Genomic DNA, 18,759 nt, shown 5'->3' on the forward strand with positions numbered 1-18,759 from the left:
ATGTGGTATGGGCATGGGTCAGACGGAGATCCAGAGTGGATGGTGTTCATGATCTTGATGGTGTCGTCGTTGTTGATGTTGGTCCAGGAGGGCAGGCGGTTGGTGTGGATGGTTGTCGTGGGGGTGAAGGTCTCAGTGGTTGTCGCGGCGGTCGTGGCGTTGAAGCTGTGGTAATTGTCTGCGATCTTGCGGTGGAAGAAGGTGGCCACTGAGTCGCACAGGTCTTGCGAGGGTGGGATGTCGTTGGCATTGGAGCTGGGGTTGGAGAGTTCTTTCACGATGTTGAAGGGCTCTTTGCTTTTGTGTGCGTTGTTGTCTAGGTGGTCTTTGAAGGAGGACCTTTTGGTGGATCTGATGAGGTGATGGTGTTTGCGGGTGGCGTTCTTGTAGGCCGTGTAGCTGTCCGGTGTTCGTTCACAGAGCCAGTTCTTATCTAGCTTCCGGCAGGTTTGCTTGGAGGCCTGGAGGTCTTCAGTGAACCAGCTGGCTTTCTTGCTGTTGTGTCTCTTGGAGGGTTTCTTGCTCGGGCGAGGCTGCTGGCGCAGTCGTCGATCCACTGTCTGAGGTTGCTGGAGTCGGGGTCGGTGTCTCTGGGCGAGGGTGGTGATTAGCTGGTCTTTGGTGACTTTGCTCCAGCAGCGGCAAGGCATCTGTTGGGTGCAGTGCAGCGGTGGTCGGTCCAGTGGAGTTTGATGGTGTGGTTGAAGTAGATGGGGGGTTTGCGGTGAAGATTGGGTCATGCGTGTAGCTGACGGAGTGGGTGGGAGATGTGACGAGTCGCCTGAGTCTGAGGTTGGCTAGGTTGTCGATCAGGGTGGTGGAGTTGGTGTCGCTGTTCTTGGGTTGGAAGTTCAGGTCCCCAAAGAGGATGTAGTCGGTGGAGGCGAGGGTGTGTGTGCTGACAAATTCGGTGATGGAGTAGCTGAACTGTGTTTGGGATCCTGGGGGTCTGTAGACGAGGGTTCCTCTGAGGGTGGTGTTGGGATTGGTGTGGATCTGGAAGTGCAGGTGTTCGGCGATGCTGAGGGTGTCGTCGGTGCTGGCCCAGACTCTGAGGGTGTTCCTGTGAACGATGGCAATACCTCCTCCTACTCCGTTGATGCGGTCCCTGCGGGTGATCTTGTAGCCTTCCGGGACGGCTATGGCGATTTCGGGTGCCGAGGAGGGGTTCAGCCAGGTCTCCGTCAGGAAGGCGACGTCTGGGGTGTTGGAGTCGAGTAGGCCCCAGAGTTCGGGCGGAGCGGGTGTTGAGGAGGATGCATCTGAGGTGGGTGGGTTCTTTCCTGGTCAGTGGCTTGGCGGGGCGGATGCTGGTGAAGCTGCAGTTCCGGCAGGTGAAAGGCCCGTCTGTGAGATTCGGGGCAGCCAAGAAGCAGGTGTGTGATCGTCCGGTGTTGAGCGCATGGAGGGTGCTAGCATCATAGCGGTGTCAGGCGTTGTGGCGACCTCAGGGGCCAAGGGTTCTGGCCCTGGGCGCGGTCAAGGCGCAGACTGGTGCAGACGGGCTTGCTTTAGGCGCAGCGGCTGCCATTAAGGGGAGGTGGGAGGGAGAAGCAGCTGGGAGGCGGGAGCGGGGCGGCGAATGGGTGAGTGAGGGAGCGGGGCTGCATGGAGGCAGCGGCAGGAAGAGACGGGGAAACAGAAGGCAAAAAGGGGACGGGGAAAGGGGCACAAAACAGTTAACAAAAGGGGCAAGGAAAGTAATCAAAACGGCACAGACAGTTAACAAAACTCAGCGCAATGAATATAGTGGAAGGCAAAAGTTACACACAGGGCGGGCGAACTCATAGAGCGGCAGCAGCAGGCACAAAGGCAGAGAAACACAGGCGGAGCTGTGTGGCGTGGGGAGTGGCCTAACCTGCAAGCAGGGTCAAGGGTCGCAGTTTCAAAGCATTCACACCACTTCTAAAGGATACTGGGAACTGACAGGTAGGTGGGTGAAGCATCAGCCTGCTACAGCTCACCTATACATGACCCCCCCCCTATTTGCCAGAGATATTACTGGATTGTAACAAAGAATGCTACACTTTGTGCCGGAAGTGGTAATTGTGGAGGATAATTCAATACCCTATGAGTAAACTGGGCAAGGTAATTCTAGTCAGGTTCTTCTCTGGATTTAGTAGATCTCCATAAATTAAAGGGTTTTCGATTCTCACTCAGCTCCACACCAGCTCTGGTATGTTGGTGTTTGTGCACATTAGGTCTGTCTATGGTCAGCCCTATGTTAGAAATTGGGTTTCAGGTTGGCAGAGGTTTGCACCCTGTCCAAGCAGGTCCCATAGTCAGGGTAAGTCACAAACACACCCTAAATTAACCTGTGCTCACCCTCTAGTAGCGTAGCACAGAGCTGTCAAGTTAACCAGGTTACAAAAATAGAGCTTAATTTTATAAACAAAACAAGACCAAATTGCCAAAAATCCAATAAGTAGAAGTTGAGATGTCAATTTTTAAAGATTAAACTGTAAAAGAAGCACTAAAAGGTAATTCGCCCCTATTTGGGATATCTGGTTGTGCTATACCCGGACAAATCTAAAAGTTCAAGCTGATCTCAATGCAGCACAGGTCGGATACAGTTCCAGGTAAGTCCAGCTTAAGAGACCTATTCGCGGGGAAGCAGGTTGCCGGAGGCAAGGAGAGGTCAATGGCGGAAGTCAGTGAGGCACGAAGAGCTCCCAGGCATCATGGACGGATGGGTTGGAGCTTTGCGGTCGTATTGGCGATGCTTGCTGTGCAAAGAGACAAACTTACGCAGCCTGTGCTGCAGGTTTGTCAGAGCGCCGTGGTTCCAGAGCGAACAGGCCCATTCACGTTTGCGAACAGCACAAAGGCTTGATTTTAGGAGTCCAAAACTACTACCTTGGGCCCAGGACCTGAGAGGCTCCTCTTGGAGGTCGGGAGGTTGTTGAAAATGGGTCCAGGACCTGTGGGGAGCCTGTTATGTCCATAAGGCTTGGATCAGGAGGCCAGCAGACTAGCCCTTAGAGTCACTCTGTGGTCCTGGGTTCAAGATGGGTTCCAGGTCCAGCTCTTCCTTTCCAGTTGAAATAGTTTAGTAATCAAGTCCACGCTGATTGTGATATTTCATAAGGATTTATTCAGGTTGGTTACAGCATAGAAGTACAGAAGTAATTAGTCCCACCAGGAGCACCCAGCCAGGCGCTCAGCCCTTCTCCAACTGTGAGTTCCCACTCCCAACATTCCATCTTACATCATTCAGGCAGCAATCCATTGGCATAGCATGAACCATAACAACCCAAGATACTACAGAGAGCAGCAGGTCAGCACAGCAGGGCAGCAATTCTTCCAGCGTAGCAGTCCATCAGAGGGACAGTCCTTCAGCAGCACCACAGTCCTTCTTCTTGGTAGAGTATTCACAGGTCCAGAAGTGTACTGAAGTCATGGTGTTAGAGGTCCAGTACTTATACTAAGTGGTGCCTTTGAAGTGGGGAGACTTTAAAGAAGAGATTTGAAGTGCACAGAGACTTGCTCCAGACTCACTACAGGGTCGTATACAGCCATGTGTGTGTGGACGGGAAACAGCCTATTCTAGGGTCAATGTGAAGCTGTACCTAGCTCCTTCTTCTGATCTACCGGGATGGCTCATCAAGTCACACCCAAGCTCCCTTTGTGTGTGCTTGTCTAGAGGGAATACACAGAGACCAACTGTCAACCAACGCAGACCGAATAGAGACAGGAAGCAGGCACCAAATGATTCAAGTAAGAAAATGCCATCCTTCTAAATGCAAAAAGAACAGATGATGGATAGAATGGTGAAATCAATCATTCACCCCCAGTCACAGATCTGTGTTAAATCCATAATCTTTTAGCTCACCATGCCATGAATGAAACTTATATAGCGGACGACTTACCCTGGGGCATCTCAGCGCTTGCTTAGGGAACCCGTCCTGGTATTCCCCTGTGAGATAACCCTGGCAGGGTATCCACAAGGTGAAAGGCAGGCATCCCACCGCGAGGGGCTGTTGTGGAGATTAAGCAAGCTATTGCCCAGAGTCGCAGAGTGTGAACCCGTGAGTCGAGAAGGCACCGGAGCGAGAATTAACGAGTCCGTGGAATTTTGAGCCCAACACCCGCCGAGGCGGGGAATTGAACCCTGGTCCAGGGCCGAACTCAAGCTCCAGGTCTGCCTCCTCTAACCCCTGAGCCACACTTCCATTTCAGTTTGAACCCAGCCATATGCAAATCAATCTTGACCCTGCTTCATATGGGAACAGTCCAGCCTAAACCGTCAGGCCAGGTCCTCCCTGGAGCAGAAACAAGCATCCTGGGGTTGGTTTCGTAGTATCACCCTTCATGAGCCAGGCTAACTTGAATCTGGTGACATAGCGAGCACAGGACCCACGTCTGGGCACACCCTTCCCACTTAGCGTGACAAATGTAAAAACAACAATTGATGGACAGAATGCTGAACAAATCAAACATTCAACCCAGTCACAGGTCTGGGTTAAGTCCATAATTGTTTGCCTGCATACCATTCCAGTTGGGACCCTGCGATATGCAAATCAGTCTTGACCCTGCTCCCCATGGGAACAGTCCAGCCCAAACTGCTAGGCCAGGTCCTCTGGGGAGCAGAAACAAGCATCCTGGGACCAGTTTCGATGTATCAGCCCAGATCAGCCAGGCTAGCTTGAATCTGGTGGCACAGAGAGCACGGGACCCCCGTCTGGGCCTTTCTTCCCACTTACGGTGACAAATAACGTGGGTTATGGATACATGCAGAAGTTAACACTGGAGGTGATACAGATGCTGGGGAAATGGAGAGCAGCAGCATGCTTCTGGATATGTAGCACCCTGACTTAAGGAGCACAGAAACTTAGCAGGCACAGAAGGGTAAACAGAGGATAAAGACCAAGAGGTTCAGAGGACAAGCGCAGCAGGGAACTACGAAGAGTAAAAATATCAGTGATAGATCACAAATACTGAGTGAAGTACTAATGGAAGTGAAGTATGCCGAAACAACTTGGAGACCTTGCCAAAAACTGGCCATTTATTGTCACTGACCCATAATGCCCTCGATGTCCTGTTCACTACCCAGAAGTGAGAACTAGCCTAGCCTTCATGTCCTCCATTAGCACCAAGTCTGACCTCTTCTGAACTTTAATAAGGCTCTATCCTTCTGCATGCCTGGGTAAAGGCTCTGTACTAACACCATCGTTCCTGCGATTCCTGACAGTTTAAAGAAGCTATGGACAAACATTGGTTGGACAGATAAAACAGCAGGGGATTGATACCAGAGTGAGAATTGATAGTGGGCGACCCAGTATACCCTTGAGGGTTTGGGCAAAGAGTATGGTGGGGTGAAGATACCTTCAAGGGATTTTAATAGACACAGGAATTTCGAAATCACTTAAAGGATGAGATTGTGTGGGCTTAGTGATTTGGACCCACTAATGCTGGTTATGCAACAACAAAAATGACATATATTCAAAGCTGTTACTTGTGAGTAATCAGTCAGGAGAGAGAGCAAAAAGAGATTGAAAAACGGGTGTATATAAACAAAGAGTATTTAATCTTTTTTTCAAATCAAGTTAAAAATGTGGGTACAAGATAAACAGCAAAGATGTAAAAGGGTAAAACCATTAATCCACACAGCCCTTGTTACATCAATTGCTCAAGCTTTTCTACCTAACACAAAATTAATTAAATATTTAATGGTAGATAAAGCCACAGTCGACGTTTCGGTCTCTATTCTTTCGTGTAGGAGACCATCCTCAGGACATGGATTTCATATCTTGAGTACCCTAAAAATGATAACAGATTACATTTTTTTTTAAAAATACTGTCTCAACCCAATGAAAGTATGATCTACTTGATATGTATAACACCCAAAGAGCGCTCAACTCCTAAGAATAAAGGCAGATATTTAGGAATACCTTTTAGTTGAACCACAATCAAAAAATTGTGGTAAGGTAACAGATACAAGATTTTGAGTTACAGCTATTATTTACATCATGAATGACATTCAGGAGATACAGTTTGTGAATCAAATTAGATACAAAGTAAATTCTTCATTTACGTAATGAAAAACATTTAAAAGATATAATTTAAACATCAAGTTAAATATATAATATCATAATTAAGGAGTGCACTTCCTAAATAATGTCAATTCTATGTCATCATCAAAATTGTCCGCAGGGTATCCATTTTAGCCCCAGAGAACCTTAGGTTAACATTCAATGTATTAGTTATATAATGGTTAGGACAGTGATCTAAAAAGAATTAGGTCAGGAATCAAATTTGCACGTTGTTTATACATGATAGACAAGTTAATTCGAGTGTTGGCATAAAAACAACCCTCATTTTTAACATATTTTTGTACCTCAATCATGTAGGCGCATTCTGTCAATCATGCAAGCGTCCGGATCATAAAGTCAATTTCCTAGCGCTGATACCGATTCAAGAAGTATCGTATTGCGCTGAAGTACCCTGTGATTGGATAGAGAAGCAGAACAAGAATTGGATTACATTACATATCCCTATATTAGATCGAATTTCCGTGTAACTAAATCCTTGGTTTTTACCTTATGGGAGCCAACAGGTGTCCCATGTAGATGGAATAGTTTGCACCATAGAGATTAAAAATGCTGTGGCGGTATCTGTATTTATAGATAATATAGATGTATTGGTAAGCTGATAGTATCCAATATGCGTCTATGCATTTCCCCATTTTATACACAAGTTATTATTTCTTACTTATACATTTGCCTATATCTTTTTCTTTAAGGCGAAGTCACAAGAGTTTCCCAAAACATTCTGCATTGTTAGCCTTGTTGACCAAAACACTCACTAGTCCGTGTTGGTGGACAGTTTTAATGTTAAATTATACTGTATACGCTCTATGATAGAGTTTTGGCTAACTCATGTTGTCAGGTTTTTACGACATTATAGAAATCGAAAAGGGATAATATGCCTGACAAAATGAATGTGTCCTTCTGAAACACAACTGGTGCTTATATAAAGAGCTCTGATACTTTCGGGTCACGTTCGTACAATATATATAAAAACTCCAAACTGCTTAAATGATCTAAATAATGTCGGCGCGCTACCTAGATATTAACGAAACCGTGACCAAGTACTAACCAGGATGCAATGGGGTGAATGAATCAATACCCGCGAAAGACGAGAAAAACATTCCCAAAAGCAAAAGGCACAATCTAAACTTATCCCTTTGCCTTCAAAGCATAGACAATTATGTGCTTTACTAACTGCATTAGAAAATTACATCTACTCCACCGCCCCCCTTTATAGGGGAACCTACGAAGACGGCACACAGAGTGCTATCTCGGCGGGAAATACCTTTAGACAATTTACCCAGAGGTTCCAAAACGTCTTAAAATTTAACGCCACTAATACTCTCCAGATTTGCGGGTCCGGTGTTAATTATTAATTATAAAATTAATGTTTACATTAATGGAGGGTTCACATGAGAGGTCACTTTCCTTTAAGGCTTCAGAAATCGGTCGCTGCTTTCTCCTTGGGTCTCCCCAAAGAAGAACAAGGAGTTTTCAGCCTGTTGCTTAACTGGATACTGGGAATGCCCGTCCCTGCAGGGCCTCCCAAATCAAATAGAGATTCCGAAAGGGCTGTGTAGGTGCGAAAACGAAACTTAATGTAAACGCTCAACATAGAGCGAAACCCAGTATACAATGCAAGAGACACCGGTAACGGTAGCAACCATGCCGATGTAACCACCAATCAGAGGGTCATTCTACCACCATCACCCCTCACCTTTTGAATGGTACGTGCGCGCTGCATGGATTAAATGATACAAGTAAGTGACTGACGTTGCCCGTCATTCCTGTTGACCAAGCAGGCTCCTCTGTCCCTTATCGCCAAATGTTGTGAGAAATCTGTGCTTTCCTTTTAGAGTCAATCATTTTTATTATGCGGGAATGCAGTATGGTACACAGCCCAGCTGCCTACATCATCTTGCCAGGGACAGACTGATTTGCATATAGCCAGGTTCTGAGCTGGGATGGGGCAGTGAGATAAATAACGGTGATGGATCAAGCCCTGATCTTTGGACTGGGTAAGAGTGGTCTGCTCAATTCAGACACTCTGTTCATCACCACCCCCTTTTCTGAATCGATTTTGGCCACTATAGGTGTGGCAGGGTATACTCAGACATGAGTCCCTTTCTCACTGCTCCATCAGGATTCAAGCAAGCCGGGCCGAAGACGGCTGAAATGCCAGAAACCGGTCCCCGGTAGCTTGTTTCCTTTCTGGTGAAGAATTGGCTTGGTAGTTTAGTCTGCCCTGTTCCCATGATGTACTGAGCCAGGGACAGACTGATTTGCATATAGCCAGGTTCTGAGCTGGGATGGGGCAGTGAGATAAATAACGGTGATGGATCAAGCCCTGATCTTTGGACTGGGTAAGAGTGGTCTGCTCAATTCAGACACTCTGTTCATCACCACCCCCTTTTCTGAATCGATTTTGGCCACTATAGGTGTGGCAGGGTATACTCAGACATGAGTCCCTTTCTCACTGCTCCATCAGGATTCAAGCAAGCCGGGCCGAAGACGGCTGAAATGCCAGAAACCGGTCCCCGGTAGCTTGTTTCCTTTCTGGTGAAGAATTGGCTTGGTAGTTTAGTCTGCCCTGTTCCCATGATGCACTGGGCCAGGGACAGACTGATTTGCATATAGCCAGGTTCTGAGCTGGGATGGGGCAGTGAGATAAATAACGGTGATGGATCAAGCCCTGATCTTTGGACTGGGTAAGAGTGGTCTGCTCAATTCAGAAACTCTGTTCATCTCCACCCCCTTTTCTGAATCGATTTTGGCCACTATAGGTGTGGCAGGGTATACTCAGACATGAGTCCCTTTCTCACTGCTCCATCAGGATTCAAGCAAGCCGGGCCGAAGACGGCTGAAATGCCAGAAACCGGTCCCCGGTAGCTTGTTTCCTTTCTGGTGAAGAATTGGCTTGGTAGTTTAGTCTGCCCTGTTCCCATGATGCACTGGGCCAGGGACAGACTGATTTGCATATAGCCAGGTTCTGAGCTGGGATGGGGCAGTGAGATAAATAACGGTGATGGATCAAGCCCTGATCTTTGGACTGGGTAAGAGTGGTCTGCTCAATTCAGACACTCTGTTCATCACCACCCCCTTTTCTGAATCGATTTTGGCCACTATAGGTGTGGCAGGGTATACTCAGACATGAGTCCCTTTCTCACTGCTCCATCAGGATTCAAGCAAGCCGGGCCGAAGATGGCTGAAATGCCAGAAACCGGTCCCCGGTAGCTTGTTTCCTTTCTGGTGAAGAATTGGCTTGGTAGTTTAGTCTGCCCTGTTCCCATGATGCACTGGGCCAGGGACAGACTGATTTGCATATAGCCAGGTTCTGAGCTGGGATGGGGCAGTGAGATAAATAACGGTGATGGATCAAGCCCTGATCTTTGGACTGGGTAAGAGTGGTCTGCTCAATTCAGACACTCTGTTCATCACCACCCCCTTTTCTGAATCGATTTTGGCCACTATAGGTGTGGCAGGGTATACTCAGACATGAGTCCCTTTCTCACTGCTCCATCAGGATTCAAGCAAGCCGGGCCGAAGACGGCTGAAATGCCAGAAACCGGTCCCCGGTTGCTTGTTTCCTCTCTAGTGAAGAATTGGCTTGGTAGTTTAGTCTGCCCTGTTCCCATGATGCACTGGGCCAGGGACAGACTGATTTGCATATAGCCAGGTTCTGAGCTGGGATGGGGCAGTGAGATAAATAACGGTGATGGATCAAGCCCTGATCTTTGGACTGGGTAAGAGTGGTCTGCTCAATTCAGACACTCTGTTCATCACCACCCCCTTTTCTGAATCGATTTTGGCCACTATAGGTGTGGCAGGGTATACTTAGACATGAGTCCCTTTCTCACTGCTCCATCAGGATTCAAGCAAGCCGGGCCGAAGACGGCTGAAATGCCAGAATCCGGTCCCCGGTAGCTTGTTTCCTTTCTGGTGAAGAATTGGCTTGGTAGTTTAGTCTGCCCTGTTCCCATGATGCACTGGGCCAGGGACAGACTGATTTGCATATAGCCAGGTTCTGAGCTGGGATGGGGCAGTGAGATAAACAACGGTGATGGATCAAGCCCTGATCTTTGGACTGGGTAAGAGTGGTCTGCTCAATTCAGACACTCTGTTCATCACCACCCCCTTTTCTGAATCGATTTTGGCCACTATAGGTGTGGCAGGGTATACTCAGACATGAGTCCCTTTCTCACTGCTCCATCAGGATTCAAGCAAGCCGGGCCGAAGACGGCTGAAATGCCAGAAACCGGTCCCCGGTAGCTTGTTTCCTTTCTGGTGAAGAATTGGCTTGGTAGTTTAGTCTGCCCTGTTCCCATGATGCACTGGGCCAGGGACAGACTGATTTGCATATAGCCAGGTTCTGAGCTGGGATGGGGCAGTGAGATAAATAACGGTGATGGATCAAGCCCTGATCTTTGGACTGGGTAAGAGTGGTCTGCTCAATTCAGACACTCTGTTCATCACCACCCCCTTTTCTGAATCGATTTTGGCTACTATAGGTGTGGCAGGGTATACTCAGATATGAGTCCCTTTCTCACTGCTCCATCAGGATTCAAGCAAGCCGGGCCGAAGACGGCTGAAATGCCAGAAACCGGTCCCCGGTAGCTTGTTTCCTTTCTGGTGAAGAATTGGCTTGGTAGTTTAGTCTGCCCTGTTCCCATGATGCACTGGGCCAGGGACAGACTGATTTGCATATAGCCAGGTTCTGAGCTGGGATGGGGCAGTGAGATAAATAACGGTGATGGATCAAGCCCTGATCTTTGGACTGGGTAAGAGTGGTCTGCTCAATTCAGACACTCTGTTCATCACCACCCCCTTTTCTGAATCGATTTTGGCCACTATAGGTGTGGCAGGGTATACTCAGACATGAGTCCCTTTCTCACTGCTCCATCAGGATTCAAGCAAGCCGGGCCGAAGACGGCTGAAATGCCAGAAACCGGTCCCCGGTAGCTTGTTTCCTTTCTGGTGAAGAATTGGCTTGGTAGTTTAGTCTGCCCTGTTCCCATGATGCACTGGGCCAGCGACAGACTGATTTGCATATAGCCAGGTTCTGAGCTGGGATGGGGCAGTGAGATAAATAACGGTGATGGATCAAGCCCTGATCTTTGGACTGGGTAAGAGTGGTCTGCTCAATTCACACACTCTGTTCATCACCACCCCCTTTTCTGAATCGATTTTGGCCACTATAGGTGTGGCAGGGTATACTCAGACATGAGTCCCTTTCTCACTGCTCCATCAGGATTCAAGCAAGCCGGGCCGAAGACGGCTGAAATGCCAGAAACCGGTCCCCGGTAGCTTGTTTCCTTTCTGGTGAAGAATTGGCTTGGTAGTTTAGTCTGCCCTGTTCCCATGATGCACTGGGCCAGGGACAGACTGATTTGCATATAGCCAGGTTCTGAGCTGGGATGGGGCAGTGAGATAAATAACGGTGATGGATCAAGCCCTGATCTTTGGACTGGGTAAGAGTGGTCTGCTCAATTCAGACACTCTGTTCATCACCACCCCCTTTTCTGAATCGTACATCATCTTGCCGGCAGGGCATAAATTCAGTGCAATGACACAGCGTCTGGGCCTACATCCCTGAGGAGGCAAAAGAACTTGAGAAGCAGCCCCGCCTGTGCTATGACCTCCGCCTTATATCAAATAACTAAAAATCAGAACCCCCCCAGCCCTCCTGCCCCAAAAAACAGCCCCCTCCCAATCCAATCCCGCTCCGCATCAGCTTCTATCTGCGCTGCTCACTCCCTAGGATCCACCTTCTCTACCAGGCAAAACTCAATCCACAGGCTTAACCCCTTCAGACTCCAAAGGAATGAGTTTCAGGATCTGTAGATACTTCGGGCAAGTTACTTATCAGAGGTCTTTGGATAGGAGCTGTAAGAACGGGCCCCAGAGTTTAGCATATTCAGAACCCTTACCATCCATTCCCAGCGAGAGTCGTTCCATTGCTAGAATGTGCGAGAGTCTTTAAAACCAATCTCGAGGGTCAGGTACAGTCGGGGATCCCCAGTACGCCAGGAGCACCTGCCTCTCAGCTAACAAAGCCAGCGCAATCTGCCTACCCTTCAGCTAGCGCAGGGGAAAAAACGTAGGATGGGGAAGCACCAACAGAGTATGCTCCGGCATCCGGGGGAATGTAATCTGAAACGCAGCACCAACTCATCCAAGATCGTGGTCAAATACCTCCCCAACTTCGGGCAGTGCCATAAAAAGTGTGCCAGTATCCCTGAAAGACCACACCACCGCCAGCAGAGGCCCGACTTGGTTACATCCCTAACGTGCGCCGGAGTGGAATACCGATAGGCCGCTACCTTGTAGGCCGATTCGGTGCCCACGGTATTAGAGGCCGTGTGCTGTGCGCGATAGAAAACGTGCTCCCACTCTTTTCTCGTCAACGGACGTCCCGACTCCGCTTCCCATCGGACTTGCGCAGGCGTACGCTGCCTCCGAGGCTGACTCAAAATCATTGCGTATATGTCTTTCTTGCAGACCAACCATTTTTCAAACGCCGTTAAAGGCCGGGACATGGAGGCAACGTTGGCTGGTTGGGTAACCCAATGTGCCACCTGTGAGTAGTGAAAAGCATCAGCTATCGGCAGCAGGAAGAACTCCGTGCATAGCCGGGTGAACGGAATCAGGCCATCTAAGTCAAAGAGGGAACGCACCCTCTTACAGCCTTACTCTCACCTCCGATGGAAGACTTAGGACGTGCGGCCCGGTGGAATGTCAAGGTTATCAATGATAAGGGTCATTGGGAGGGGAACGTAGTCCACCCCTTGCGATGCGCCAGCTGATCCCATGCCTTGAAGGTCGGGGAAGTCACCGGGGAGGAATAAAGGCCCCAGGCTCTGTGCTTGTGCGGCAACCACAGCTCCCGCCAAAAATTGCAACCTGCCACTGTCTGGTCCATAAAGTTCCAATGTTTACTATACAGGGGCCTATTCCATTCGACTTTGTACCTAAGGCAAGATGCTTGAAAGTATGCTATCAGCAGGGGAAAGCCCAGCCCCCCCAGCCGCCTTCGGGGTGATCGCTACGGACAATGCCTGCCGCGGCCGTTTATTGTTCCATAAGAACCTATTGAGGAGCCCCTGCAGCTTCCCTAGGATTCAAAGGTAGCATTTGAAAGAGGTACAATATGCGGGGGAGTACAGTCATTTTCAGAGCCGCCAGCCTCCCATACCAGGCCAACTTAAGACGGGACCAATCTGAGAGGGCTTTGGTAACCTGATCAACCAGCACTTTATCGTTCAGGGACACTGTTTTAACAATAGAAGGGGCTAATCGGACACCCAAATACGGAATGTCAGAGTGTGCCCACAGGAAAGCAAAGTCCTGCCTCAGATCCAGTACGTCTGCATCAGGGATGGAAAGATTAAGAATTTGCGATTTGGAAAAGTTGACTTTGAAGCCCGCCACCTTCTGGAACTAAAAGAGTTCCTTCGAGAGGCACCGCAGGGAGGAGTGGGGGTTGGTTAGTGTGAGAATGACATTGTCAGAGTACAAACTGATCATCTGCATATCAGCCCCAAATTTGATCCCGGTGATATCAACGTTAAACCAAACGCGCAGAGCAAAGGGCCCCCTCTCCTTGAGCAACAAGGAGAGGGGGCACCCCTGTCGCTTTCCCCTCGTAATGGGGAAAAGGGCAGATCTGCAGCCATTTACACTCACAGCCGCCTTAGGGGCTGCATAGAGGCACTGAACCCACCGCAGGAAATTATCCCCCACCCCGAACGCCCTCAACACAGCGAACAAGTAGTCCCAATCTACGCGATCGAAAGGCTTTCTACGCATCTATTGAAAGCAAGAAAGCCTGCGTCTGAGACCGATGGACCAAGTCCATAAGGTGGAGCAGCCGCTTAGTGTGGTCTCCCCCTTGCGGTGTTGGAATAAATCCCGCTTAATCGGGCTCAATGATTCCGTCCATCAAGGGACTAAGCCTCGCCGCCAGCACACCCGCAAATAACTTGGTGTCAATGTTGAGCAGCAAGATTGGCCTATACGATCCACACTCTTTAGGATCTTTCCCAGGTTTAAGAATGACTTTGATGGCTGCCTCTGCCATGGACGGAGCCACCGCTCCCGTATCAAGAAAGGAATTAAAAAGGCGGTTCAAGAGAGGAGCAAGCTCCACACAGAAAGTTTTATAAAAGAAAAGCCACCTGGCCCAGGTGGTTTAGCCACCTTCAGCTTTGCAATATTCGAGATGACCTCCTCAATGCGGATCGCCGAGTCTAAAGCCTTCGCCGATTCCCAATGGAAGGGTGTAACTCCGCATGATTCGAGATAGTCCGTCACTCCTTTAGAGGACACTCCCTCCTTTTTATATAGAGTCTGATAAAATTGGCGAAAAGTGTCTACAGTGGCAGCATCAGTGGTGTGCTCTGACGCTTGTGGGCCCCTAGCGGTGTGGATAGTGGTCAATTGAGTGCGCGCCCGTAGCCTGTGCGCAAGCATCCGCCCCGCTTTGTCCCCACATAGATCGAACTTGTGTCGCAGGTGTAGTAAGGCATGCAAAGCCCTATCTAGGTCAAGATGTTTCAACATGCGCCGCTTCGCCTCTAACTCCCTCCAGACCCTCGGTGCCCCAGTCCTCTTATGAATCGCCTCCAGGCCACTAACCTTCCACTCAAACTCAGCTCCTTTCTCTTTGCGCAGGCGGGAGTATGTCGCTGCAATCGCTATAAATTCCCCCCGTACTACCAATTTCAGGGCTTCCCAGACCGATGCGAGAGCCGTATCCCCTACCTCATTTTTGGCAAGGTAATGAACGATGGTCTCACGGATCTTCACAACCACCGAGTCTGAGTGGAGCAAGGAGTCACGAAGGCGCCAGCAAGCCGGCGGCGGCCTAGCACCGCTGTAAGTAAGGACAACAGAAATAAGTGCATGATCTGATAAGGAATGCAGCACAATATCTGCTGCTGACAAATGAGGCATGAGAGAGGACGTGGCCAGGAAGTGATCCAAGTGTGCATAAGTCTTATGGGCTGCTGAGTAGAAGGTGTAGTCGTGCTCCTGGGGGTGCTGAACGCGCCATACATCGTGCAACCCTCCCTCTAAAAGCCACTGCTTCCCCCCTGTGACCTCGCCCTGACTGGTGGGACCGCTGCTCCGACCTGTCAACCCCCGCCTCCATTACACTGTTCAGATCATCATCCACCAGAATCAGTGTATCCGGTGAAGCCAGCACCTGTGAAAGCGCTGCCTGCAAGAAGGACTCCTGGTTAACATTTGGGGCATAAATGGACCCTATAGTAAACTGTGTCCACGGAGCGTCTACGCTGTCTGCTGGGAGACCTATCTTCTCCAGGCGAGGGAGGGGCCCGCTCCAGCCCCAAAATGTCGAAGGCCGACTCCACATGCAGACCGGAATCAGCTTGCCCTATAACTTAAAAATGAGCCTGAACAGGTACCCCCACGAATAGGGAATGCCCTGCTCCCTCAGGTGGTTAGTGATGGGCTTGAATTCCCTGCGCTTGACAAGCTTGGAGGCCGCCAGGTCCAGGAAAAGCGCAGGGTGGTGGTCGCGGAATTGGAGGGGATTGAGATCACGTGCTTTCCGTAGAATCCTTTCTTTAAGCTGAAAGTCATGCACGCACACCAATATGTCAGGGGGAGGGGCAGACATACATGGTCCAGTTGAATATCTTGCAGGTCCTCTTCATCCAGAATCTGATGTAAAGGGCTCCCACATACTCGCGGAGATCAGTCCCCTCGCCTTTCCACGGAACAGCCCGAATCCAGATATTATTTCGTCGAAATCTGTTCTCTAAGTCCTAGGCATGCGCCTGAAGGTCCAAGTTCTGCGCCATCAGGTGAATCATATCTTGCTGGAGTTGATGTATGTCCTCCGCCATTCCCAGATCATGCATCTCCAGTGTCACCACCCTCTCTCCCACAGAGTCCACATCGCGTCTCATCTCCCTCAGGTCAGACGTAAGCTGGGAGCGCAGTTCTGAAATATACTCCTTAATGGCAGAGAACAATTCTAGCATGAAGGCCTTGGTTGCCGGTGCTTCGCTATCATCAGGCCGCGGGGACTTATCAGCAGCCGGCGAGGTAGACTGCCCAGCCACTTTCTGGGGCACATCCTTCGGGGGCTTGTCTTTTCGATTTCTGGCCGCCGCCATCATGCCCCTTGAGGGGACCCGTGTCCCAGTACTAAGGGCTATGCAGGAAGCCTAGCCACCGGGCTGGACCCAGCCAAGATTCCACTCCTTCGCTCCCAGACACAAGCCCGGCTCCACAGAGGTCTTCAAAGTGTGGGGGGTGGAAGAGGGCCGGTCTACTCTGCGTCCAAAAGAACGGACTATGGCTCAGCGACCCAGCAGCCCGCCTTGAACGTCGCGGTCCGCTGCCACCAGGAGAGGGCCAGCACAGTCAAGGGCAGATCAATACCAAACCTCCTCCCCCGAGGTAAAAGCTAGTAGCGGACTTCCGACCTTCCAACTCTTGAGGTTGTAGCTCCCGGGACTCAACGCAGGGGCGAGAGGTACACTCCCGCCAGGGCCCGTTTACGGGGAGGCCCCAGCCTCACTACCCAGCAGTCGACCACTCTAGAGGGCTAAGGCCTGCCCTTTGCGGTCTCCTGTGCTTACTGCCACACCACGAGGCAAACTGTTAGGGGCTTCAGGGTACCCACTGACCCACACAGCAGAGTGGCCGCTCCCTGAGATGCTACTCTGCAAGGCCCCCCCGCCGGTACGCGGGCAGAGTGGCGAATGTCTAGATCTCTGTTCCCAGGCCGGGCCTCACTTAGCCGTCCGTGGATTTGCGTGCACCCAGGGGGAAGTGAACATCGGTGTGCCGCCGCTGGCAGGGCCCGCCGTCAACCCCCAGGAATCTGGCCCCTCCAGTCCACAGGACCCCTGGATCAGGAGCCTCTGGACACACCAGCTGCTGGCTGCTCCTGAGCCCGACACCGGGGCCTCAGCGCCCCGCACCCTCGCGCCTGTCCCACACCATCCGCCGTCCTGCAGACTGAGCCGCAAGCCTCCCTTGGGCTGCCCCCACACTCCTCACCTCCCTCGCGGGTATAGGCTTCCTCAGGCACTGTCCGGGGCCGCACAGCGCAGGAGCACTCGCCCGCCCCGCGGGGGTCTCAACCACTGCTGCCGACCCAGACTTCTAAGCCGCCCGCTCTCCTCCTGGCCAAATAGCTGCTTCACACTCCTGACGGCGCCGCTCCTGAGTCTGCCACGGCCGCTCGTCTCATCCGCAGCCACAGCCTCAGAGCCGCTCCCCGCTCCTCACACCACCGCAGCCCCGATCCGGTGAGCGCAGGCCGCCGCACTCTCCTCTCGCCACGGGGTCGCCCGGCCCAGAGCCGGTCAGGGCCTCACCAGTCCGAGCTGCTCGGCGACCGCACCACTCCACAAAATAGTCACCCCAGTAATGTCAGGGCAGCTGGGGGACACCGTTGCGTGCCTGTGCTAGCGGAGATGGGCACTAGCAGGGGTGATTTCCAAAGCTTAATGTCGGGCGGCGCCGGAGGGACTGAAATCACGCCCTTCTCCGCTGTCATCTTGGCCACGCCCCCTGTGCTTTCCTTTTACAGGTTGTATAATACAGTTTAGGTTCGTTGAATAAATGATGATGCACTGCAGCTTCCGGCGTGCAATGATTCGTTCCATGTGAGCACGTACCCAGACACCTCGCTGGCACACGGACGAGCACAACCTCCGACCCCCTTTATGCCAGAACAAAACAGGCATTGTTCAAGTTCATGGTGGGCGCAACCTTTACACAGTGCATGTGCAGACAAAATGAATTCTTCTAGAACGAGGGGAAAGATCCTTGGGGTTCACCAAGAGTTCAGCTCAAAATAGGTGTGTACGCACCGTTTCAACACAGCTCACCTCCCGTTTCTAATGTGAACGGGGGCGCCCCTCTGGGACCCTCAACAAATCAAAGCACCATCCAGAGACAGCTTGCTGGCATTAGGTCTGAGGTGTACATTTTTAAATTAATTTGTTTGGTAACCGCCAGATGCGATGTTATTCAAGAAAGGCTCTTGTAGTATCTTGGGTTGAATCCTGACGCAGGTTCTTGCATGGATCGCACATCAGAATTCGAGCCAAGATAGTATCTAACTCGTATCCTGACGTCTAGTAGAGAACAAGTAACCTGAGAATGGAGCAGTCTGATTTTTTGTATACAACCAACTCTCTTTCCTTCAGAAGTAAAAGGTTTGTTATCTTTATGGGGCCATGTGTTTGGCCCCATAAAGATAACAAACCTTTTACGGCAGAAGGAAGTCAGATGAGCCTGACCAAGTGGGACGTCCGACAAAGAGAAAAGTGTACGTCACACTAACCTCTTTCCCAAAGGCTGGCCACGCCAGCCAATGGGAAAGAGGGGTGGGGCATAAAGCCCGCTAGTGAAAGCTCCTCTAAAACATAAAATCTCGTCAGCAAGACTGCGCATGCGCACCTACGCAGACGAGACCTAAAAAAAAGGGGGAGTGACTCTGTGCAGAAGGACGGGCAGGCAGAACATTTTCACACAGCCTGTCTAAGCCTCTCCAAGTTATCTGGGGCACTGTGTGGACCTGGAGAGCAGTGGATCAGTGGTGTGCTCCTGGGTGCAGCCCAAGTGCATACTGTAGCAAGGGCCTGCGGCCTTGCGATGTTTAAAGCCACAACCCAGAGAGGCACTCTATGGTACAGGAAGGTGGTGTGGCGGTGGGAGCCCCTGGACAAAGCCTCCACACTGC

At 50.6% G+C, this 18,759-nt stretch overlaps 1 protein-coding gene across 2 annotated transcripts in view; it reads right to left on the reverse strand.

Moving 5' to 3' along the window:
• Nucleotides 1–18,759, reverse strand: part of METTL21A (methyltransferase 21A, HSPA lysine) — a 196,864-nt gene that overhangs the window by 107,302 nt on the left and 70,803 nt on the right. Inside the window, exon 3 of one of the 2 annotated variants that reach the window (XM_086955327.1) lies at nt 6,338–6,444. The exons of the other annotated variant lie outside the window; for it this stretch is intronic. Within the exon in view, the coding sequence (XP_086811453.1) occupies nt 6,338–6,346 (9 nt within the window). The 5' untranslated portion in view covers nt 6,347–6,444. The remainder of the gene's footprint in view (nt 1–6,337; nt 6,445–18,759) is intronic. 2 annotated transcript variants of the gene reach the window in all.

This window comes from Lissotriton vulgaris, chromosome 2_1 (assembly GCF_964263255.1).
Source record: "Lissotriton vulgaris chromosome 2_1, aLisVul1.2, whole genome shotgun sequence".
In the NCBI taxonomy this organism is placed as follows: Eukaryota; Metazoa; Chordata; class Amphibia; order Caudata; family Salamandridae; genus Lissotriton; species Lissotriton vulgaris.